This window comes from Aquarana catesbeiana, linkage group LG06 (assembly GCF_042186555.1).
Source record: "Aquarana catesbeiana isolate 2022-GZ linkage group LG06, ASM4218655v1, whole genome shotgun sequence".
Taxonomy (NCBI): Eukaryota; Metazoa; Chordata; class Amphibia; order Anura; family Ranidae; genus Aquarana; species Aquarana catesbeiana.
This window is the reverse complement of record NC_133329.1, coordinates 274,407,838-274,433,012: the sequence shown is the minus strand read 5'-3', so window position 1 is coordinate 274,433,012 and position 25,175 is coordinate 274,407,838. Positions and strand designations below refer to the sequence as shown.

Genomic DNA, 25,175 nt, shown 5'->3' with positions numbered 1-25,175 from the left:
CCTCTGACATATTTGTTTATGACTGTCTGGTGAGTTCCATGTACTGTAAAGCCAGATACACACAATGAGATTATCAGACGAATGATCGTCCGTTTTTGTGTTTTTTGGGGGTTTTTTTGCATGCAAGTCTCGTTTTAAAAATGAAGAGGTTTCTAAAGTTACGAAAATTCTCATACTACAGAATAAAAATTTGGATGTGATGCCATGTGTTGTATTTGTATTGTATTGTATTTTCAGACTAATACGCCTTCTTGTTTGTCCCTTCAGATAATTTCAGATGAACTGTTGTGATCGGCTCTCGAAAGTTTACGTACGATCAGATTATCGTCCGATCGCTTTGAAAGCTTATTTTTCGTACGATTTTCTCATTGTGTGTACAGGCCTTAAGGCCCCTTTCACACTGGGGCGGTGGGGGCGTCGGCGGTACAACAGCGCTATTTTTAGCGCTGCTGTACCGTCGCTCTTGCAGCGGTATTCGGCCGCTAGCGGTGCGGTTTTAACCCCCGCTGGCGGCCGAAAAAGGGTTAAAATCCCTCGTACAGCGCGGCTATAGCCGCGGTATTGCCGCGGTATAGCCGCGCTGTCCCATTGATTTCAATGGGCAGGAGCGGTGAATACACCGTTCCAAAAAAACGGTTTGCAGGACTTTTTTCACCGTCCTGCCTGCGCACCGCTTCAGTGTGAAAACCCTCGGGCTTTCACACTGAACAAACAGCGGAGGCTGTTTAGGGGCGGTTTGCAGGCGGTATTTTTAGCGCAATACCGCCTGCAAACCGCCCCAGTGTGAAAGGGGTCTAACTCCTGGCTTGTTTCTCACATGCCTTGAGGTTTTGGATGATGTTGTTTTTCTTTTTAGGTTTAGGTGTTTCCACTTATAGTTACATTCTCTATAATACTGTATAACGATTAACCCAATGGATGCCATTATTTTGCACATGTGAAAATGCACATTTTTGGCCCAAAGCTTAGTTAACACCTCTGAAAACGTTATATATTTATAGAACACCTCTGAAAACGTTATATATTTTCAAAAAAGCAGAGGCCTTTGGGAATAAAGTGGTGGTAATGGACCTCCTTATTGCCACTGTCAATCAAAGTCAGTCAACCAATGAGGTAAAAAAATGGGTAGGGCCGGGCCACGGCGCCGTGTGTGAATCGACACAGTATGCTGTGGCTCGGCTTGGGTGCCCCCATAGCAAGCTGCTTGCTGTGGGAGCACTCAACAAGAGGGAGGGGCAAGGAGCACCGAAGAGAGACCCGAGAAGAGGAGGATTGGGGCTATTCCATGCACAGGGCAGGTAAGTATGACAGGTTTGTTATTTTTAACTAAAAAAAAAACAAAAAAACTTTACAATCACTTTAACTCATTTTTTTCATTAGGAAATTGCACTCAAGTTAACTTTATTGCACAAAAGCACTGTCGCCCAATTTTTTGATATAATGTAAAAGACAAAGTTGCATTGAGTAAATACTGTTGATATCAAACATGTCAGGCCTTAAAATTGAGTGCAATGGCAACAAAATTTTACACCCAAAACTGTCCATAGGCAACACTTTTAAAAGCCTTTACAGGTCATCAATTTAGAGTTAACTATGAGTGATGGCCCTAGAGCTGCTGCTTTCACGTGTGTGTGTGTGTGTGTGTGTGTGTGTGTGTGTGTGTGTGTGTGTGTGTGTGTGTGTGTGTTGATACCTAATATGTTTAGCGCATTCGTTTTCATACAAAGGCACACCTGACATGCGTGTTTATGTTCGCATGTTCATGGAGACAGGAAGCTTTAAAAAGATTTTTAAATTTTTTTTTATTGGTTTTAATTTTTTTTACTTCATTGCAATAAATAATCAATCACGTCTTCCACCAATCAAGTGATTCCTCAGCAAATAATATCCTGTACTTGTTTGTAACAGTATAATCAAATTGTAAAAACAAATCAGAAATATATACAAATTAATCAAATGAAATAAAAGAAAAATGATAAAACCATGTTTTGTTTTATATATAGTCTCTCAAATAGCAGTGCTCCCAGTCATGAAATGTGAACAAAGCAGATGTATCCGCTATCTGTAGTGTTTACTTGTCTATCTCCAAAGCTCTAAAGCTTCGTACAAACAATCAGATTTTCGTCAGGGAATTGTGTGATGACAGGCGGTTTGCCTAAAATCTGACCGTTAGTACGCTCCTTCAGACAATTGTTGTCCAACTTTCCGCCAACAAATGTTGGATGGCAGGCTAGTAAATTGTCAGTGGATAATGGTCTGTTGTCAGATTCATCGTGTGTACACAAGTCCATCACACAAAAGTCCAAAGTACAAACACTCATGCTCAGAATCAATGCTCACCAAACACGACATTAGCAGAAGGTGCCCAAAGGGTGGCGCTTGAGAGCTGAAATTCCACGTAATACGTCACTACGTTCGTGTTTGTTGGCCGACAGTTGTGTGCCGTTAGCATGCAAGACAAGTTCCTGGCACACGCCCTTCAGACAAAAGTCTGATGCTCTGTTGGCCAACAATCCGATCGTGTGTACGAGGCTTTAGTGTCTTGTTTTGTGATATTATGGTAGTTCAAAGATCAAGTTCAATGTTATCAGGTGCCACAGATGCCTGCAGACCTCGGGAGTCTCTTAGTCACCCAGGTGTGCTATTGCATTGAACTTTGTGATATGTAATCCTATTCCCTATTCACTCTTTAAAAATGCAAATGTTTGCATATTTACTGATGAGCTCTGTGCATTTTAAGTTCTGATTTATGTAGGTTTTCATTAATTTTTGCTGCAAAATCAGCATTTGTTTGATAAAAAAAACTGTTATAACTTTAACTTTTCATGATGCAATCATTTTCTGTGGGATCTAATCATTTATTTAGGGCTTACTGTAAACTGCTCACAACTGCATAGGTTGTCTAAAATAAGATATGTGTGTGTGTATAAAACATTTTACAGTACATATGCTATGTGTAAAGGCACACAATTAGTTTCTGAGGTTAATCAAATTTTAGATCACTGGTGTTAAATAAAAATAATAGGTATTCTTTTTGACCTTCGTAAGGTTTTTAATCACTTTTGGATTCCTTTGGGGGTAAAACAAGATAAGATATAAATTGTGGTAAAGTGCTGTTCAGTTGTTTCTAGAATCAAGAAAAGTGCACAAACAAGTTTTTTTGTTTTAATATTAGGTTTGCTAGTGAAGTTGCTGGTGTCGATGATTTGGGAACAACTGGCAGAGGAAACGAAATGCAAGTTGGCACATATATAGAGAAAATGTTCATGTCTGAGCTGTCCGGGAACATAATAGATCTGTGTCCTGTGGGTGCTTTAACCTCCAAACCTTATGCATTTACTGCTCGACCCTGGGAAACTCGGTATGTACTTTAGACACATCACTGCTGTCGAAATTTGACTGTGCACACAAAATGTACGTTTCTGTTTCATTTGTCCATACTAGTTAAGGGGCTGGGATCATGAAATGTGTAGCTTTCTGTAAGTTACAGTTAGGTCTATATATATTTGGACACGGCACAATTTTCATACTTTTGGCTCTGTATGCCACCACAATAAAATTCTTTAAACTTTAATTTAAGGGATTGAACATAAATATCAAGTACACATTTTAGGAACTGCAACCATTTCTATACACCGTCCCCCCATTTTTTAGGGGCTCAAATGTTCATTTTTAGTATTTTGTTGAGAATCCTTTACTGGCAATGACTGCCTGAAGTCTGGAACCCATGGACAGAACCAAAGACTGGGTTTTCTCCTTTCTGATGCTTTGCCAGGCTCTAACTGCAGCTGTCTTCAGTTGATCTTTGTTTGTGAGTCTTTATGCCTTTTAGTTTTGCCTTCAGCAAGTGAAATGCATGTTCAATTGAGTTGAGATCAGGTGATTGACTCAGCCATTGCTGAATATTCCACTTCTTTTCCTTCAAAAGCTCCTGGGTTGCTTTTGCAGTGTGTTTTTGGATCATTGTCCATGTGTACTGTGAAGCGCTGTCCAATCAACTTTGCTGCATTTGGCTGAATCTGGGCTGACAGTATATCTCTAAACACTGCAGAATTCATCCGGCTGCTTTTGTCTTGTGTTACATCATTAATAAACACCAATGACCCAGTGCCACTGGAAGCCATGCATGCCCATGCCATCACACTGCTTCCACCATGTTTTACAGATGATGTTGTGTGCTTTGGATCATGAGCTGTTCCCAGCCTTCTCCACACATTTTTCTTCCCGTCATTCTGGTACAGATTAATCTTAAATAGCAATAAATTGGGGTGAGTGGTGCTACCCTATAAATTATCAAGTGAAAACGTTAAATAAAATAAATACAAATATGGCTACCTATAGGGGAAGTGGGTTGCCCTAGAGGTGCAAGCACTATATACTCATAAAGTGTTTCAAAGCGTAAGTGCAGACATAATGAGCCAATCCTATTCCCTATAAGTATAAAGTGTGAGATCTATACCAAAAAGTGACATAAACCATATACACAAAAAATAGCAGTGAACCAATAATATAAAAGTGATGATGATAATAATAATGTGAACCATATAAGTCCCAAACGCATCAAAAAAGTATCAACAAGTGATATCAAAAAAGGGGGGTATTTTTTTTTGATTCCATATTTTTATTAGATTTTTAAAGAGTACATTGTACAATTAAACATTGTACGTCGTGCAACGACGTCTGTATAACAATCATAGATATGAACTTCTATCCACAAACCGGGATCTAGTAAAAACATATATATACTAATGTAAGTAATAGTCGTGTCATTTCGTTAATGCTAACAGGAATAAAAACTCTGATAGGTCTTATTCGGTCCACTTCACAAGTGTGTCACCCCATGTGGGACCTTTAGTGGCACAGGAGTGAAGCGGACCCTTCTGTGGTAGACACGAAAGTTCCAAACAATGGAAAGGGAGGAAAAAGAAAAACTGAAATTTTTCAGTTATAAAGGTATCATAACATTCTTAGATAGTGATGGGTATTGCTCGGTCAAGAAGGAGGATCAGAACAGCCGTTTGTTTGTGCGCGGGGTGCGCAGTTTCTAGTCCAGTCGGTCCAAGGTTGCCATGCTGTGCGTATTTTAGTGGCTTGCCCAGATAGTGTGGCTGTGGTGGTCTCGTAACTGTAGTGTAGTGATACCAAGTCTGTGACTTGCGTAATCGTCAGATGTGTGTCAGATTTCCAGTGTCTAGCTATATTGAGTCTGGCTGCCATGAGGATGTGGGTGATTGTGGATTGGAGGGGGTGAGGAAAGTCCTCAATAGTGAGGTTGAGGATCGCTAGGGCCGGTGTTGGAGGGGTCGTGATTTGAGTGATGGTCGAGATTACGTGGAAGGTGTCTTCCCAGTATTTGCGGAGTTTGGTGCACGACCAGAAGACATGTAATAGGTCGCATGTGGAAGATTTACATCTCCAGCAAGTATTAGGGATTTGAGGGTTAAAAGATGTTATGCGGGCGGGGGTCAGATACCATCTTAGTGTAATCTTCTGTGTGAGTTCCCATAGGGCCGCGCATTTGGTGGATTTGTAGATAGTCTTGAGGGCTTGTTGCCATTGTGTGTCTGTAAACTTTTTGGCAAGGTCTTTTTCCCAGGTGTGGTGGGGTGGCATTTTGGTAAAGGTACGTTTTTGGTGTAGATTATTATAAAAATATGAGATGCCTTTAATTTTTGTGTCGGGGTCGGTGAGGTATTCCCAAGTCTTGGGGTGTATATTATAGATGGGGAATGGTATATTTTGCAGGCAGTGACGTATACGGAGGTAGGTGAAGTATTCGGATGCGGGTATGTCGTATGTGGTTTGAAGTTGAGGAAATGATTTGATGTGGTTTTCTTGTAGTATGTCTTGTATGTAGTTTATACCTTTAAGGATCCAAGATGAAAGTGAGATTTCTGGCATTAGGTGGAGTAAGGATTTTATGGGGATGTGGGCTTGTGGTGTGGTGGGAGAGTATTGTATTTGGGATGACGTTTTTTTCCATGCCTGTGCTGAGGCTTTCACGGTGGGAGACAGGGATTTCGGGATTGGAGCGCCTAGGGGAATGCTTAACAGCCATGTTTTTAGGTTTGGTCTTATGAGTGAAGATTGTTCAATGTGGCCCCATAGAGTGGACGGGGATGGTTTAAACCAGCAGGGTAGTTGGGCCAGAATAGCTGCTAGGTGGTAGTCTTCAAAGTCTATTGAGCTCGAGCCTCCTACCAGTCTGTGTTTGATCAGTTTTGTATGGGCACATCTGGGTCTCTTTTCTTTCCAGAGGAATTTATTAAACAATGTCTGAAGGGATCTGAAGAATGTGGTGGGTAGGGGGATAGGAATGGTTCGGAAGTAGTAGAGTATCTGGGGAAGGCAGATCATTTTAAAGGCCGCAAGGCGACCTGTCCAGGAGAGTTCGTGTTTCGCTATGTTTTGTGTGGTCGCTTGAATGTTTTGGAGGAGTGGCAGAAAGTTACATGTATAGAGTTTTTTAGTCGTCCTCGGTAGTTGTATGCCTAGATATGATATGTCGGAGTCTGCCCAGGCGAATGAGTATTGGGCTTGTAGGAGGTTTCTTATAGTAGCGTCCACCTTGATGTCTAGTATGAAGGATTTAGTCGTATTGATTTTGTAATATGATATCGAGCTAAACCAATTTAGCATCTTTTGTACTTCTGCCAGGGAAACAGTCGGGTTGGTGAGGATGAGGATAACATCATCCGCAAACAGGCTAATTTTGTGGTGGTGAGGGCCAATCTTTATGCCCGAGATGTCGGCGTTAGAGCGGATATGTTCTGCTAGGGGTTCCATAACCATGTTGAATATGAGGGGGGATAGGGGGCAACCTTGGCGGGTACCGTTTGTAATTGGGAATGGTTGGGATAGCATGCCTTCCGTGTAAACCTGAGCTTCGGGGTTGGAATATAAAGCCATAATGGCACCGAGAATCTGGCCTTGAAATCCAAACTTCCGGAGGACCGACGCTAGGTAGGACCAGTGAACCCTATCGAACGCCTTCTCTGCATCCAGGGAAAGGAGCAGAGAAGGCGTTCCGGTGGACTCAGCGTGATGAATAAGGTTAATCATCCTCCTGGTGGCATCTGAGGCTTGTCTGCCTTTTGTGAATCCTGTTTGGTCTTGGTTTATAATTGTGGGCATAATTTTGAGTAATCTTGTCGCTATAGATTTGGCGTATAGTTTGAGGTCGAGGTTGAGTAAGGAGATGGGACGGAAGTTTTGGGGGACATTCGACTGTTTCCCTGGTTTCGGTATCGTGATAACTAACGCTTTTAAATATTCTGGCGAAAAGGTAGAAGAGGAGGCAGCATTATTGAATAGGTCACTAAGATGTGGGATCAATTGTGAATGAAATTGTTTGTAATATTCCCCGGTTATTCCGTCGGGGCCTGGTGCTTTCCCGCTGGGGAGGGAGTCTATGGTTTTTTTAATTTCTTGGTCAGTGAATGGGGCATTTAAGGAGGTCAGTTGTTTCTCAGTCAGTTTGGGTAGATTTAGTTTGCAGAGGAAGTGATCTATTTCGTCCTGGGAGGGTTGTGGGGTATGGGGGTCCTGTTTCAGGTTGTAGAGGTCTTCATAGTATGTGCTGAAGGCATCAGCTATGTCTTGGGGGTTGCTTAAGGGGGTGTGGGTATGGGGGTGAATGAGTTGGGTTATTTTAGTTTTGGTGCGTCTACCTTTTAGTCGTTGGGAGAGTTTCTTGCCAGCTTTGTTGGAGGTGGAGTATGAAGACGCTTTGATTTTCCTGTGAAGGAATTCGTAGGAGTGGAGAAGTAGAGTTCTAAGTTCCTGCCTGAGGTTTAGTAGTTGGTTGGCCTGTGGGTCTCGGGGGTCTTTTTTGAGCCTGTCCTCTAGGGTCGCTATCTGGGTTGTCAGTTTGTCTATCTGCTGCGTCCTCTTCCTCTTATGTTGAGAACCAAGTTTAATTAACATCCCTCGTATGAATGCTTTGTGAGCGCTCCACACCACGGCAGGGTCGGGTACCGAGCCTTTGTTCAAGGAAAAGAATTCATTGATGTGTTTTGAAATTTCTGGGGCGTATGTGTCGTTTTGTATAATATAGTTGTTAGCACGCCAGAGAAACGTATTTTGTTGGAAATTGGTGTCTTGTAATGTGATAGATATGGGGGCATGGTCCGACCATGTCGTGGTGTGGATCTGAGAAGCAGAAATTTTTTGCAAAATGCATTTGTCAGAAAGGAACAGGTCTATTCTTGAGTACGAGCGGTGTCTGGGTGAAAAAAAAGTAAAGTCACGTTCAGAGCCGTGGTGACATCTCCAGACATCATACAGGTCCTGGGAGGCGATGAATTTCTTTAAAGGAGAGTCACGGCGTTTAGTCGGTGAGGTGGAGTCCATCAAGACGTCTGGTACTAGATTGAAGTCTCCACAGATGATCTGGTGGCCTTTTCGGATAGTGTTGGCAGAGCGAAGAACTTTGTGGAGGAATCTCATTTGGTGGGAGTTCGGGGCGTATATATTGATTAGGGTATAAGTTGCTTTGTTGATTGTGCAGATTAGGATAATAAACCGACCTTCTGGGTCTGAGATTGAATCAAGGAGTTGGAAGTCTAAAGTGTCCCGAAATGCTATCATGACCCCTCTTGATTTAGTGGGGTGTGTGGCATGGAAGATGTGTGGATATTGGTAGTTGTTGCATAAGGGTGTATTGGAATGTAGCAGGTGGGTTTCCTGGATACAAAGCACGTCGCTGTGGAGAGCCGAGGCGGTTTTCCACAGTGAGTGACGTTTGGCGGGATGGTTTAGCCCGTTGACGTTCAAGGAGAGAATGGTGATTGGCATCTTGCGGTGTGAGTTGTGCACAACACTTACAGTTAGTTGACGGTGGGTAGTTCCGGAGGTACCTGGCGTTGGGATTCAGCAGGTGGGTAGCAGAAGTACGAGACTTGAGGGTAGGTTGCAGCGGTAGTAGGCTGGTCGTGGAAGTAGGTGCAGGAGGATCCTGGGTCAAGGGATTGGTGGTATCTTCTTGGCAGACTGGACGGCTGAAACAAGATAGGACTAGAATACTGCGAATAGAGCAATGTGTTAAAATGCAGTAAAAAATGATAAGAAAAGGAGATAAGGAAGAGAGAAAAAAAAAAGTCAGTGGTAGAACAATAACTTGTATAGTATAATACAGGTGGTGAGGCTTGTCGATATGATCCAATAGTGGGAAGTTCGGTTTAGTTGTTGGAGGTGGTGCTTCTAGTGGTAGAAGGATCTCTAGAGGGGGTGAAGAACACCGTGTAATCCTCTATTAGGGGGTACAGAGAGTCAGTGATACCGGGAGAAGAAGGCAAGAGAATCAGAATCAGGTTGCCAGCGCTCAGGGGAGCCATAATGAGTGTTAGCGGCCAAGTGTGGTAGTGGTGTATACACCCTCAGTTGAGATTGCGGTTTTGCGAGTTGCGGGACGTAGTGGGTCCCCTGTCTGAAGGAGGTGGTTTGGATAACTCGGGGATTATCCGCCAAGAGTGGAGAAGCTTTAGGCCCTTTTCTAGATCCCCAATGGCGTGCGTTTGGCCATTGTGTACAATAAGGATGGTTGCGGGGTAGCGCCATTTATATTGTAGCTTGTGGTTTTGCAGGCTTTTGGTTATCGGGTTAAGATGTCTTCTCGATTGGAGGGTGTACTTGGACAAGTCGGGAAAGAGTTGGATGCCAGTGTAGGGAGCAGGTAAGGGTGATTTAGCTCTGAGCCCCATGAGGAGTTTCTCTTTAATGTGGTAGAAGTGGACCCTCATTAGGACGTCTCTGGGGACCGAGGTTGCTAGGTGGGCAGGCTTGGCAATTCTGTGAATCCTATCTATGATTACATCACGCGGGGACGCTTCAGGAATCACAATATGCATCATTTCTTTTGCGTATCTCGGCAAGTCCGCGGGGAGTATGGTTTCGGGGACACCCCTCAACTTTATGTTGTTCCTACGGGACCTGTCTTCTAAATCGGCCAGCTTGGCCCGCATCCATGCCTGTTCTTCTTTAACTGTGTCATAGGCATCAATGATTTCATTAACTGTGGATGTGCATGCCTGTATCCCTCTCTCAGTGTTAGTCACCCTGTTATTTAGCAAGTGAATATCAGAGGTGATTCTGTGGAACATGGATGAGAGGTCCGTCATGAGGGAGGTCTGGAGGGAGATCAGCATGTCCTTCAATGTGGTATCCATGACTGGTTGCCCTGAGGTAGGGAAGGATGCCATAGAGGAGATCAGGGCCTGGTCTATGGAGATGGGAGTAGGAGCCTGGGCCTCAATTTGTTGGTGTTGTGACCGGTGCGGCGGCGTGTCCAGCCGCATTTTAGCTTTGGCTGGGCTGCTGGGGAGGGGGTCACCCTCCGGGTTCTGGGATGGGTCAGGTACAGTACCTTGATCCGAGTAATCAGCCGTGGAAGCGTCCGGGAGGTCCGTGTAAGGTCCGCGCGGCGCGGCCTGGTCGGCGCCATCTTGGATTTCCCGGCCCGCCGGCTTATAGGCAAATTCGGTCAGTTTCTGGGGCCTGTGGTCGGTAAATCTCTTTCTGGATGCCTGCATCGTTGTCCCCTGAAGGTGAGGAGTGAGGATGTGTGAGGATGGCGTCGTTGCTGCGGCCGATTGCGCTGGATTGTGTCCCCTGGCTGGCGAGCTGTGAGCTTAGGCGTCCATCTTCCTCTCCGGCCGGCCACGCCCCCCCAAAAAAGGGGGGTATTGTTTGCAAAATAGAAAGAAAAACCCTAAAGCAAAGTCCCAAAAAAAACAATTCTGAAAAAAATGTGGTGAAGCTCCAAAATTGCTAAATGTTCAAATCAATCAGGTGACTCTTGTGCTCATCAAGGAAGGCGACTCTGTGCCCCCACTCACCAGCTCCTATTACCCCTGCAGGGGTGATCGGCATGTATGGATAGCCTTGAATTCCTTGGTAGTTCTGCCAGTGGTCTGTCCGTGGTTTCTTGTAATCTATCGGACCTCTGCAGTTTGTTCCAGGTCAGGGCAACCAAATAGGTCAGGTCAAAGCCTCCATAGAGTTTTTCCACTCAGCATATCCCCAGTCACCATTTCCAAGGAATTTGTTTAATGGCTTCTCAGGGATAAGTCCTCGTGGAGAAAGATAAGACTCCCATAGTATAGTATTTAAAAGTACTATTTATTTTAAAATAAAGTTAAAAACAAAAGTTTCCCATCAGCAAGGGAAATACGTAAAAAAAACACTACAATGGATGGTAAGGCAATGTGTAGGGGAAGCCGGTTCGCACTCTGTTGTCATTCAACACCTGTGAGCAGAGAGCGGGGCTGAGCTACGTTGTCTTTATCAATAGACACACACAGCTTGGTTTGGGATCAAGGCCGCAGATGTGCCCCCATAGCTAGCGGCTTGCTATGGGGAGCTCACAAAGAAGGGTAGGAGTCAAGACAGGGAACCCCAGAAGAGGAGGTTCGGGGCCGTTCTGTGTAAAACCATTGCACAGAGCAGGTAAGTGTAACATGATTGTTATTTTAGGGGGAAAAAAAAGACATTACAACTGTTTTTTATGCGTGTGTGTCTGTGAAATAATCTGTTTTACATTGTGTTTATATACAGGAAGACAGAATCTGTTGATGTTCTTGATGCTCTTGGTAGTAATATTGTGGTTAGTACAAGAGGAGGAGAGGTGATGAGAATCTTGCCCAGAATGAATGAAGATGTAAATGAGGAATGGATCTCGGACAAGACCAGGTACAACAGCTCTCATCTGTCTACTTGTATTCCTCAGCTGAATTTCGAAATATTATATTTGTTTGCCATAATGTCTTGTTTGTCCAGTTTTGCTAATCATTTTGAAAACAGCTGATATTCTATGAAATGCTTGTTTATGTAAACCTCATATAAGCATCTGTTATAGTATATTTGACCCATTTTCAAAACACTGACAATTTTATGCTTAATGTTGAAATAGATTTGCTTATGATGGGCTCAAACGTCAGAGACTGACACAGCCAATGGTCAGAGATGAAAAAGGTTATTTAGTTCATGCTTCCTGGGAAGACGTACTCACACGGGTGGCTGGTGTGGTAAGGATTTTTTCTTTTCTTTTTTTTCTTTTTTGCTGTTTGAGAACTTCAGCCCTAAAGTACTTAAAGGGCCTAACTTTCATTTTGAAGCAGAAAAATTCTTGCATTTTGCTGCATGAAAATACATGTCAAGTGAACTGATCTCATGGTGTCTATTGCCTAAAATCTTTTTTCCAGCAACTATAGAAGTTAAACTATTCGGTCTGTAGTTACTTGGTAAAGACTTTGATCCCTTTTTAAAATGTAGGCACCACATTGGCCTTACACCAATCCAATGGTACTATGCCAGTCATTAGAGTCCCTAAAAATGTGAAATAATGGCTTTGAAATAACAAAGCTCAACTCTTTTAGGACACCTGGGAGTATGCCATCTAGCTCAGCTGCTTTATTTACCTTTATTCTGTCTAAATATTTTTGGACCATATCAATTTTTTTTTTTTCTCGAACATCACGGGACACAGAGCCACAGTAATTACTGATGGGTTATATAGGGTATCACTGGTGATTGGACACTGGCACACCCTATCAGAAAGTTCAACCCCCTATATAATCCCTCCCCTTGCAGGGATACCTCAGTTTTTACGCCAGTGTCTTAGGTGATGGACGTGTAAAGATGTCCTTTGCTGCGCTCCAAAGGGAATATCCTACACTGGGGCAAGCCAGGGGAACCGGATCCATTTCAAAGTATCCTTTCATGGCCGAATTGGATGGTACCCGGGCCTCGTGTCCGAAGAAACAAGGTTTTACCTGTAACGCTTCTCTTTTTAGAGAGCTGGACCCCGCATATTAGAAAATGGTTTTTCTAGCCTAATTTCTAGCCGGGTGCTTTACAGGGCCAGAACTGTGGATCTCCCTATTCGTGGGGGGCCCCAGTCTCTGACGGTTTGTTTAAACGGAGCCCACCGTGAGAGGTGAAGATTGGGTCTGTATAACAAAACCCTGCGGCTGGATAAGGTAAGAGGAGATTCCACAGAATTTTTTAATTCTAGTAGGTTTTCTCCTTTAAGGTAAATGCATGCTATGCCTATTGTGACTACCGGGGGCTGCGAAGAGCACATACCTTGTAATGCTGATGTCGGTCTCAGTGTTCTCACGCTGCACAGCGTCTCTGGCCGGCTCCAGGTAGGATGGGATGGGGGGGATTTCTCCTGCACGAATGTTCCCCCCAGGCTAGGGGGAGGCCACAGGTGTCTGAGCACCGCCGCCGCTATTGCCGCCATTACAGGTCAGGCCCCATCACTATTGGCCTCTCTCCTTCCTCCCCCTCCCCCCAGCCTTCCTCCATATTGTTTCCGGAAGGTCGGCCAGCGCGGGAAGCGCTCGTTTTTTTCTAAATTCGGGGGGGCGGTAGAGGGGGCAGGGCGTCAGCACAGGTGCTTAAACGCCCACTCAGGCCAGCTGCAGGCTATTTAAAAGCACTCTGTACAGGTGCACACAGCCTTTGGAGGGACACAGAGCTGACGGTCGCATGTAAGGTGGGACACAGGCATTCTCTTAGGCAGCATTTACTAAGGTAACACCAGACTGGGCATTTGGTAGCAGGGCTTTTAGCTGGACTACATCGCTCAGCAGTCAGTGTTCATTTTGTGATACCTCCACCTTGTTGCTTTGCACTATGGGTAGAAGAGGTTCAAACACCCCAAGAACCAGAGACTCTAGGGGATCTCGGTCGGGTTCTGAGGACCCCCTTTCTGCAGCATCCTCCCCCCTGAGGGGCCAGGGACGGCTAGCCAAAGGGAGCCATTGGGGTCAGGGGCTATACCTGCCTCCGGCACTTCAGCCCCTGTATACATTACACAGGAGGTTTTTTCCTCCGCCATTAGTGGTTTAGAGGAGAGATTAATGGCCGTGATTACATCTTCACTCAGTGGAAGAAAACGCACTAGGCCTTCCTCTGTTTCCCAAGACCCTCAGGAAGAGGAGCCCTGGGATAAAGGAGAGGAATCCCTTTCAGAGGATCGGGATGGGATGGATGATTCCTCTTCGGAGGAATCAGGTGGAGAGGGACCCTCTGCGACTTCCCAGTAGGAGAAAGTCTTAGTGCAGATCCTTACGGGATTGGTCCGCTCCACATTCAGGTTGCCCGTATATGAATCAGTTAAAGAACCCTCTTCTTCTTTGGGGTCACTGAAGCCTCCTTTAACAGCACATGCTTTTCCTGTTCATAATTTACTTGAAAAGCTCATTTATTCTGAGTGGGATCACCCAGACAAACGTTTTTTTTCCGCCAAAAAAGTTTTCAACACTTTATCCGATGGAAGAAAAGTTTATTAAAATGTGGGGAATACCGGCCATTGATGCCGCCATTTCTTCCGTAAATAACAGTCTGACTTGTCCTGTAGACAATGCTCAGATGCTCAGGGATCCTGTAGATAAAAAGATGGAATCCCTATTAAAGGATGTTTTCTCCTTGGCAGGTTCAGTGGCTCAACCTGCAGTTGCAGCGATTGGAGTCTGTCAATACTTAAGAGACCATGTTAAGCAGGTTATCAAAGTATTACCTGAACAGCAGGCCCAGGGGTTGGCTAACCTTCCTGCGGCCTTATGTTACGTTGTTGACGCCATCAGAGATTCTATCGTGCAAACCTCTTGTCTTTCACTGGGGTTGGTGCATATATGTAGAATCCTATGGTTGAAAGATTGGTCAGCCGAAGCACCATGTAAGAAGCTACTGGCTGGGTTTCCGTTTCGTGGTGCAAGGTTGTTTGGAGAGGACTTGGATGACTATATCAAGAAAATCTCTGGTGTTACAGAAACAGCCTTTTGAACCAATAAGTCAGATTCCTTTGGTCTTGTTGACAAGGAAGTTAATTTTTCTGGTAGCCATCTCTTCTGCTAGAAGAGTATCAGAATTGGCAGCCCTTTCCTGTAAGGTGCCTTATTTGATTGTACACAAGGATAGAGTGGTACTGCGCCCTCATCCTAGTTTTTTACCAAAGGTGGTTTCTGATTTTCAATTAAACCAAGACATTGTTTTGCCTTCCTTTTTTCCAGATCCCTGTTCTCCGGAAGAGAGATCACTACATTCATTGGATGTAGTAAGAGCAGTCAAGGCCTATCTCGAGGCAGCTGCTCAGATTCGCAAAACGGATGTTTTGTTCGTGCTGCCAGAGGGTCCCAATAGAGGACAGGCAGCGTCGAAAGCTACCATTTCTAAATGGATTCGACAGTTGATTATTCAGGCTTACGGTTTGAAACCGAAGATTCCTCCGTTTCAGATCAGGGCACATTCCACAAGGGCTATTGGTGCTTCTTGGGCAGTGCATCACCAGGCCTCTGTGGCTCAAATCTGTAAGGCCGCAACCTGGTCTTCAGTCCATACATTCACCAGATTCTATCAGGTGGATGTGAAAAGGCATGAGGATATCGCCTTTGGGCGTAGTGTGCTGCAGGCAGCGGTACAGGGTCCTCAGGTCTGATTGCACCCTACTTGGTCGTGGTCCCCCCCCTCAGATAGCATTGCTCTGGGACATCCCATCAGTAATTACTGTGGCTCTGTGTCCCGTGGTGTTCGAGAAAGAAAATAGGATTTTTTAAGACCGCTTACCTGTAAAATCCTTTTCTTTCGATGGACATCACGGGACACAGAGGTCCCGCCCCTCTTCTAATACACTATATTGCTTGGCTACAAAACTGAGGTATCCCTGCAAGGGGAGGGATTATATAGGGGGTTGAACTTTCTGATAGGGTGTGCCAGTGTCCAATCACCAGTGATACCCTATATAACCCATCAGTAATTACTGTGGCTCTGTGTCCCGTGATGTCCATCGAAAGAAAAGGATTTTACAGGTAAGCTGTCTTTAAAAAATCCTATTTTTAAAATGCTCCTTTCTTCCCATCTTTTGAAAGATCTTCTTGATAGATGCCAGCCTGGGCACTACGCAGGGGACATGTTTTATTGGATAAATCTTTTCTCCTGTTTAACATCCTGAAGCTTTAAGCCATTTGGCTGTCTCTGCAACGGCAACGCCAGGACCTGGGGCTGGTCCCTACACTCGTAGGCGTTCCAGGACCTGTGTTGCAGGTGGGGGCCGCCTGATGTAGACCTGTCTTTCAGAGTTAACAACAAACTGGGCAAGTTTGTCTCCACGTACAGAGATCGTTTAGTGGAAGCAGTGGATGCTCTGGTAGCTCTTTAGGATCAGTGCATCCTGATCTGTGCCTTTCCCCCTCTGAAACTTCTTTCTCGTTTACAACCCTAATTTCAAAAAAGTTGGGACACTAAAATCTACATAAAAACAAAGCATTGATTAGCAAATCTCATAAACCCATATTTTTTTCACCATAGAAAACATATTGAATGTTTAAATAAATAAATGTAGCATTTCAAGATAAAAATAAAGTACAACATAATTTTTTTAATTAATTGCAGCAACACATCTCAAAAAAGTTGGGACAGAGCCATGTTTACCACGGTGTAGCATGCCCTCTTCTATCTAACTACACTCTGTAAACATTTGAAAACTGAGCCAACCGGTTGCTAGAGTTTTGGGAGAGGAATGTTGTCCCATTTTTGCCCAGTATAGGATTCTAACTATTCCAACAGTCCTGGGTTTTCTACTTCCTAAGTAGCTCCCCTTGTTCATAACCCTGTGACTCTGTGGGATCTAAATCTGGTTCTCCACTGCAGAAACTATTGTTTGAATCAATTAGAGGCTTTTCTCTAGCTACCTTAGCCCACAAGGTGGTATTCCTTGTAGCTATCACCTCTGCGAAGTGATTTTCTGATGTGGCTGCCTTGTCCTCCAGGCAACTATTTCTGGTTTTGCATAGGGACAAGGTGGGGTTGAGGCCCAGAACTTTTTTGTTTTTGTCCAAGCCAGTTTCTGCCTTTTACCTCAACCAGGACGTTGCTCTTCCATTCCTCTGTCTGACTCCAGTTCACCAAAAGAGAATTTCCCTCTATTGTTTGGATGTGGTTTGGGCTGTGAGAGTCTGTCAGCCATTTCTTCTTTCAGAAAGACTGATTCCCTTTTTCACCATCCTAGGTGTGACCTGTTGGGGTGCATCATCCAAGCTTATGGTCTTGAGGTTTAGGGTCTACCTGTTCTTGTCAAGGTGCACCCCTTGAGAAACATTGTCATGTGTTGCATTAGCCAGCCTATTAAAAACACTCCTGAGTTATTTTCTATATTATTACTTAAATTTCTATATTTATATTGCTATTATCTTATCTTTGAAATTCTTTAACTTCCTCTGTATTATCAGTTGTTCATGATTTAAATTTTGCAGAGAACAATGCCTTACGTAGGAATAATTGTATCATGTTTATCTTTTTTTTTTTTTTTTTTTTTTTTTTAACATGAATGTCTTTTCCATGCAATTACCGGTAATTTATTGTACCCTAACTTTTTTTTTTCTTAGTTGCAAAGTGTCCAGGGAAAAGATATTGCAGCTGTTGCTGGAGGGTTGGTGGATGCCGAAGCACTTATTGCACTTAAAGATTTACTTAATCGGTTAAATTCTGATACTCTGTGCACTGAGGAAATCTTCCCCAATTATGGAGCTGGGTAACATTATAATATAATGCTTTTCATTTACAAGAAAAATATGTTGGACTGATCTTTAGTAGTTATGCATCCTATAAAACTGACATTGATACTGATAATTGTTGTGTCCATGAGCTGAACAGTTGATGGCTTTTGATGCTATCAAAGTCATTCCATTAAAGCTGTAGTAAACTTTTTTTTTTTTTTTTTTTTTTCCTACAGGTATAGAATAAGTTGTGCAAAAGTGTCCCTATCAAAATAAAATTAAATGAAAATAAAATACCTCAGTGATAGCTGCACTCACGGTATATCCACATAAACTATAAAAAAAACAATAAATCTACAATTGTGTTGTGCTATCAATATAAAGTACCTAAAGTCATGATAATCCAATCAAGTGAAAATAGTCTGTATATGTCAAAAAACATATGTGTAAATAAAGGTGTAACAGAAAAATAAATAGTCCAATTCATCCATTACATGGGGACATTTTGATAAGGTGCAGCCAGTTCTCCATCTTGGCGTCATAGTAGCTGGTAAGCGGCTTGTTAGTGGGGTGTACACTTTTGGGTGTGAAGAACTCTTTACTCCCATTGGAGCATGGGATCCAGATGTCACGTATGTGGGTTTGTATGAACTTTTTGCACAAGAGCACTTTCTTGTTTTTGACTTTATTGTACTATTTATGGATTTTTCTCAGTTACACCGCAACACAATTGTAGATTTATAAGCTTCTACTAAAGCTTGCCTATAGAATAAATGAATATCTCTTAAACGTGCACCATTTAGGAGATATTCTAGTGAGCAGCAGCCAGTGACGTCACCAGCACATGTGCTCTGAAGGAACGGCATACCTGTGACGTTCCTTCAGAGCTCTGTGTTGCATCCATGACTTCTGTGTGCATGTGCGGGAGTGACCTCATTGTGGCTCAGCTATTCAAGCAGCCGCAGCCCGCGAATCCAGAGGGAAGACCAGGTCAAGGTGGAAGCCTCTGCAGCCATGACAGCATGCCGCTGGAGGGCTTTGTTTCAAGGTAAGTTTTTCATAATGTGCTAGCATGCGATGCATACTAGCAAATTATGCCTTTACCTATCAGGGTTTTTTTTTTTTTAAGTTTACTACAGCTTTAAGAGAATTCTAATTTTAATATGTTAAGGTGCAGTAAAATACAGTATATTGACGCCAGAATTTGTGTTAGAATACTTAGAGCACAGCTTACTTGTGATTGACTTTCCCATATGAATTGGAGTCCAGTATGTACATTTATTGTTTTTAATTCTTTTTTTTTTTTTTTCTAATACTAGATTTTATTGATCCTTTTTTATTTCAAAACCTCATGTTTCATAATGCATGTACTTTTATTCTGTGTTTACCACAAGGTAGATATAATTTTATTTATATATATATATATATATATATATATATATATATATATATATATATATATATATATATAATTTAGCATTATGTAAATGAGGCTTCTGTGCAGGCTCCTGTACATTTAATTTACATATAATTCAAGAATAGACCATACCTATGGGTATTCCTAACTGTTTCTGTCTCCTTGCAAAATTTGTGGAAGGCATTTGCTGGGAAGCACTTCTGGAGCTTTCCTCACCCAGAGAAGAATTGTTCCTAATCAGGTTATGTCAATGAAAAAAACAATGAACCCTGCAGATGGCAAGTAACAGTAACAGTAACAGTCTTTTGAAGATTGACACCGTTTATAATATCTGTCATAGATTGCTGTACCTTCTTATGAATACAGATCTACCATATGAAATATTTTTATAAAATGCAGTAATAAAAAAAAAGTTAGCCATGCCAAAAGTGGTTTATATACAACAAATGTGACCTGTTTGTTCAGCTTTGTTTGATGTGTGCTTTCCAAATACCCAGTAAAAAATGTTTTGTATTCACCTTTGCAGAACCGATCTAAGATCAAATTATCTTTTAAATTCACGAATTTCTGGTGTAGAGGAAGCTGATCTCTTGCTGCTGATTGGTACTAATCCACGTTATGAAGCCCCACTGTTTAATGCAAGGATTAGGAAGAGGTATGTATGCATTTTCTGATTTTAGAGACACTGAGGCTGATGAACTAGAGTAGTTGAGAATGTTCACTCTGTTTTATTTAATTCATCTGCACATTCAAATAATGTAAGTAAATCTTCATTTAATTGGACAAAAGTATTAGTTACTTAGCTGTTTTTTGCAGTGTTTGCATTCTTTTTATCACACTCTGTATATTCCACGTTAAGTATCATATAAATAATAAACGTGCTGCGCAGATAGATTGTCCGTTCAATAAAAATGAAAATAAAATGAAAGATGAGATGAGATCCCCAGTGGATAGTCAGAACGCCTAGGATAGGATCGGAGGTGACCAAAAAATCCCTTCACCATAAATGGATGGCCCCTCACCTGCAATCTTCGACCTGAAACAGGTCACACAGCATGTAAACCAATCAGGTAAGCTGAAAACCGGGCGATAATAACTCCACATAAGCTGCTCTCTCTCTCATCAGATGGCATATAAAACGAAGCAAAAACAATATAGTGCTCTCCGTTTCTAAACTTTATTAGATAAAAATGAAAAAAAAGCTGGTGCACTCACAAAACACAGCACTCAGATCCGAATGCCGGCTGGATAGCGTATAATCGTATGTTGGCTGACAGCCGCGGGTGACGTCATGCGCTCCTGGCCCCCGTACGCGTTACGTCCTGTGGGCGGGACTTCATCAGCGTGGGGCGGGACACGCAATCGACGGCCCGCACAGTTGATATATAATGGCATGGTAACCAATGCTCCAATCACAGCACAGATCCACTCAACCAGAGGACGCGAGCCCGCACGTCACTCCGGCCACGCCTATTGCATTAAAAATTTAAACCACACACCCTCTCACAAGGTGAAAGGGCAGTGGGAAACGAAACCATTACATCCCAGATATATAATACTTGTAAGGCTATGAAGGGATTACAGCTCAAAGATATGTCTGGGATGAAAGAAACCACCCTTAAATAAAAGAGAAGAATCAGGCTAGTTAGACATCCCTTACTTGCAGGGAAAGTATAAGCGATTTAAATTGCACTAAAATCGCTAAAAATCGCATGTACAAATGCAAAATATAATTGATAAAAAATATTAAAAGAAATATGACAATCACGCCACGGGTGTCACGAAGATACGATCACACTTACATATTCCATACAGTAAATTGTACACAAATGAATAATACAAAAATTAATAAAAAATCATCTGTTAGAAATAAAACAATTTAAGTCAAAATCCACGTTCATACCTGCCGAAGATAAGACCTTGGTCTCATAGATCCAAAAGGATTCCCTACGGCTAAGTTGTCGGATATAATGACCCCCTCTCCAGTGGCGAGGAACCTTTTCGATCCCCCAAAATTTGAGACATTTGGGGTCTCTATTATGGCATAGGCGAAAATGCCTAGACACACTGTGGGTTTTTACCCCCCGTTTGATGGTACTGATATGTTCGCCGACCCTAACGTGTAAAGCCCTTGAGGTGCGGCCCACATACTGGAGTCCACAATCGCACTCCAGCATGTAGACCACCCCTACCGACGAACAAGTAATAAGACCTTCAATTAAATATTTTTTCTGCGTGCTGTTTGAAACAAAATCTTTACGCCTTTTAATATTCTTGCTGGCCTTCCTACAAGTAGCACACTTACCACAAGCATAAAAACCAGAAAGAAAACCAAACATTTTATTGATTCCTGTTTTGGGTGGGTCAATAACTCCCGGGGCCAATCTGTCGCGCAAAGAAGGAGCTTTACGATATATGAACCGTGGACGCTCCGGCAGTACAGGACCCAGGGTACGGTCACTTTTAAGTATAGGCCAGTGTTTAGGAATCAATAAAATGTTTGGTTTTCTTTCTGGTTTTTATGCTTGTGGTAAGTGTGCTACTTGTAGGAAGGCCAGCAAGAATATTAAAAGGCGTAAAGATTTTGTTTCAAACAGCACGCAGAAAAAATATTTAATTGAAGGTCTTATTACTTGTTCGTCGGTAGGGGTGGTCTACATGCTGGAGTGCGATTGTGGACTCCAGTATGTGGGCCGCACCTCAAGGGCTTTACACGTTAGGGTCGGCGAACATATCAGTAACATCAAACGGGGGGTAAAAACCCACAGTGTGTCTAGGCATTTTCGCCTATGCCATAATAGAGACCCCAAATGTCTCAAATTTTGGGGGATCGAAAAGGTTCCTCGCCACTGGAGAGGGGGTCATTATATCCGACAACTTAGCCGTAGGGAATCCTTTTGGATCTATGAGACCAAGGTCTTATCTTCGGCAGGTATGAACGTGGATTTTGACTTAAATTGTTTTATTTCTAACAGATGATTTTTTATTAATTTTTGTATTATTCATTTGTGTACAATTTACTGTATGGAATATGTAAGTGTGATCGTATCTTGGTGACACCCGTGGCGTGATTGTCATATTTCTTTTAATATTTTTTATCAATTATATTTTGCATTTGTACATGCGATTTTTAGCGATTTTAGTGCAATTTAAATCGCTTATACTTTCCCTGCAAGTAAGGGATGTCTAACTAGCCTGATTCTTCTCTTTTATTTAAGGGTGGTTTCTTTCATCCCAGACATATCTTTGAGCTGTAATCCCTTCATAGCCTTACAAGTATTATATATCTGGGATGTAATGGTTTCGTTTCCCACTGCCCTTTCACCTTGTGAGAGGGTGTGTGGTTTAAATTTTTAATGCAATAGGCGTGGCCGGAGTGACGTGCGGGCTCGCGTCCTCTGGTTGAGTGGATCTGTGCTGTGATTGGAGCATTGGTTACCATGCCATTATATATCAACTGTGCGGGCCGTCGATTGCGTGTCCCGCCCCACGCTGATGAAGTCCCGCCCACAGGACGTAACGCGTACGGGGGCCAGGAGCACATGACGTCACCCGCGGCTGTCAGCCAACATACGATTATACGCTATCCAGCCGGCACTCGGATCTGAGTGCTGTGTTTTGTGAGTGCACCAGCTTTTTTTTCATTTTTATCTAATAAAGTTTAGAAACGGAGAGCACTATATTGTTTTTGCTTCGTTTTATATGCCATCTGATGAGAGAGAGAGCAGCTTATGTGGAGTTATTATCGCCCGGTTTTCAGCTTACCTGATTGGTTTACATGCTGTGTGACCTGTTTCAGGTCGAAGATTGCAGGTGAGGGGCCATCCATTTATGGTGAAGGGATTTTTTGGTCACCTCCGATCCTATCCTAGGCGTTCTGACTATCCACTGGGGATCTCATCTCATCTTTCATTTTATTTTCATTTTTATTGAACGGACAATCTATCTGCGCAGCACGTTTATTATTTATATGATCTTTGAGGTGTTTGTTGAATTTGCCTTCGTGCTTGCCTGCATTTATTTTTATTGTCCTTGTGTCAGCGCTGAGTTATTTTTATATTTTTCTATATATTCCACGTTAAGTGCCACCACTTGTACTATGTTGATTATTAAAGCACTCGTGCACATCGCTGGATCGAGATGGGGCTCAAGTAAGCAGTAGGGGGGTGGGGGGCACTGCACAGAGAAGGGTTTTTTTTTACCTTCATGCATAAAATTCATGAAGGTAAAAAAACGCAAACCTTTACAACCACTTTAATTTGCATTTCAGTTTTTCCTGTATGCTGGCATACTGTGAAGAAGCTATAGTCATGTTTGGTGTATTTTTTTTTTTAATTTAGCTGGCTCCAGAATGACCTCCAAGTTGCTGTGGTAGGAAGTGCAGTCGACTTGACTTATAGTTATGATCATTTGGGAGACTCTCCTCAAATAATCAAGGATATTGCATTAGGAAAACATCCATTCAGTAAGGTGAGTAATTAATTATATGTTTTGTTAAAGTTTAATAATTGCTCAGTATTCCCTATGTAAGTAGTAAAGGTTTGAAACCCTCAGTTCCAGTGTCCTGATGGACCATTGTATGTCTCGTGTTGCTTGGCACAGACCCATGATAAACTCACAAATAGTGTGGGGGTGATTCCATCAAAAGGGGAATGCCAGCATCCCTCTACCTTACAACCCAAAATACCACCAAAAGCTTTGGGACTTTATCTGCATTCACAATTAGACACACTCCATGTTTAAAATAAATTTGTTTATTGTTGATAATGTTAATAAATCTATTACATAAATCATAAACTGACAATATACATACAGTATAAATGCCTGTCGCTGTGATATGTCTCTACTGTCCCACCAATCCTACAACCTATTATATTGTTTAACTTCACATCATGTAGGTGTGGATGAGGGACATACCAACGCATTTCAAAATTCTTCCTCAGGAGTAAGAGACTGTGTTCACTCTGTAGATATACACATATCTGGTTAAACTTTACACACAGAGATGTAGCATACACAGAAAATGAGAACACTTACACCTTAAAGTGATTGTAAAGTCTTGTGGGGTTTTTTCCCTAAAAATAACAAACCTGTTATACTTCCCTGCTCTGTGCAGTGGTTTTGCACAGGGCAACCCAGATCCTCATCTTCTCGGGTCCCTCTTTGGCTCTCCTAGCCCCTCCCTTGCAGCTTGCTATGGGGGGCACCCGAGCCGAGTCAAAGCTTTCTGTGTCCATTCAGACATGGTGCCCTGGTTCAGCCCCACCCCTCTCTCTCCTGATTGGCTTACTGACTTTGACAGCAGTGGGAGCCAATGGTGCCGTTGATGTGTCTCAGCCAATCAGGAGGAGAGTCCTGGATGGCCGAGTCACTCGTGGACATCACTGGAGGGAGATGGGGCTCGGGTAAGTATTTGGGGTGGCTGCTGCACACAGAAGGTTTTTTATCTTCATGCATAGAATGCATGAAGATAAAACACCTTCTGACTTTACAACCACTTTAAAAGCGACCCTGTAACAAGTCGGTCATAGAATTAAAAAGTATTGCTCTAGGATTTGGTGTGATTGCCCCGGCTGACTCCCAAAACCGGATGCATCACAGGAACCTATGGGCATCAAATGGGCATAGGGTAAATTATATTCATATAGATGTGCTAGCCCATACCCTGGCAAAGTGTAAAGCAGACATCTAATAGCCCACCCTACGTCATCCCATTGTATTTATACCGATTAATATCAAACCCCCAGGGGGGTGTATTATAAAAAATGTATTCTCTATAGGCCATAATATATAAGGTAACACTATGATGACGTCCATGAGAAGGGAGTAAAACATTAGAATGATAAAATACATTGGTATAACACCGCTCATCATTTCTGTCAAAAGTTCTATCAGGGACATACTGCTCCAGTGCTGGAGAGCAAAGCAAAAAATAGAAATAATAAACTTTTCTGTGCCTTTTTAATATAGATGCCCAAAGCATCCAGAGCACCAATCATACCTAGATGGTCTCAGAATAATAAATCACCAAGTGGTCCAACAACAGAGAGGACCAGGAGTCAGAGATCTTGCCTCTAGTTTGGATCCTATTTAGTGTGCTGAATTACTAACCAGCACCACTTTTTGTGTGCAAGAATTGGAAAATTACTCCCAGGTATATGTTACTGGCAGTGAACACATCCCTCCTTCTAAAATGTATACAGTGCATCTGGAAAGTATTCACAGTGCTTCACGTTTTCTACATTTTGTTATGTTGCAGC

The 25,175-nt window shown here is 42.7% G+C and overlaps 1 protein-coding gene across 1 annotated transcript in view; it reads left to right on the top strand.

Moving 5' to 3' along the window:
• Positions 1-25,175, top strand: part of NDUFS1 (NADH:ubiquinone oxidoreductase core subunit S1) — a 67,998-nt gene that overhangs the window by 24,137 nt on the left and 18,686 nt on the right. The window contains exons 8-13 of the mRNA XM_073633370.1: positions 3,176-3,361; positions 11,554-11,688; positions 11,909-12,023; positions 17,388-17,533; positions 19,442-19,570; positions 23,256-23,385. Coding sequence (XP_073489471.1) covers positions 3,176-3,361; positions 11,554-11,688; positions 11,909-12,023; positions 17,388-17,533; positions 19,442-19,570; positions 23,256-23,385 — 841 coding nt within the window. The remainder of the gene's footprint in view (positions 1-3,175; positions 3,362-11,553; positions 11,689-11,908; positions 12,024-17,387; positions 17,534-19,441; positions 19,571-23,255; positions 23,386-25,175) is intronic.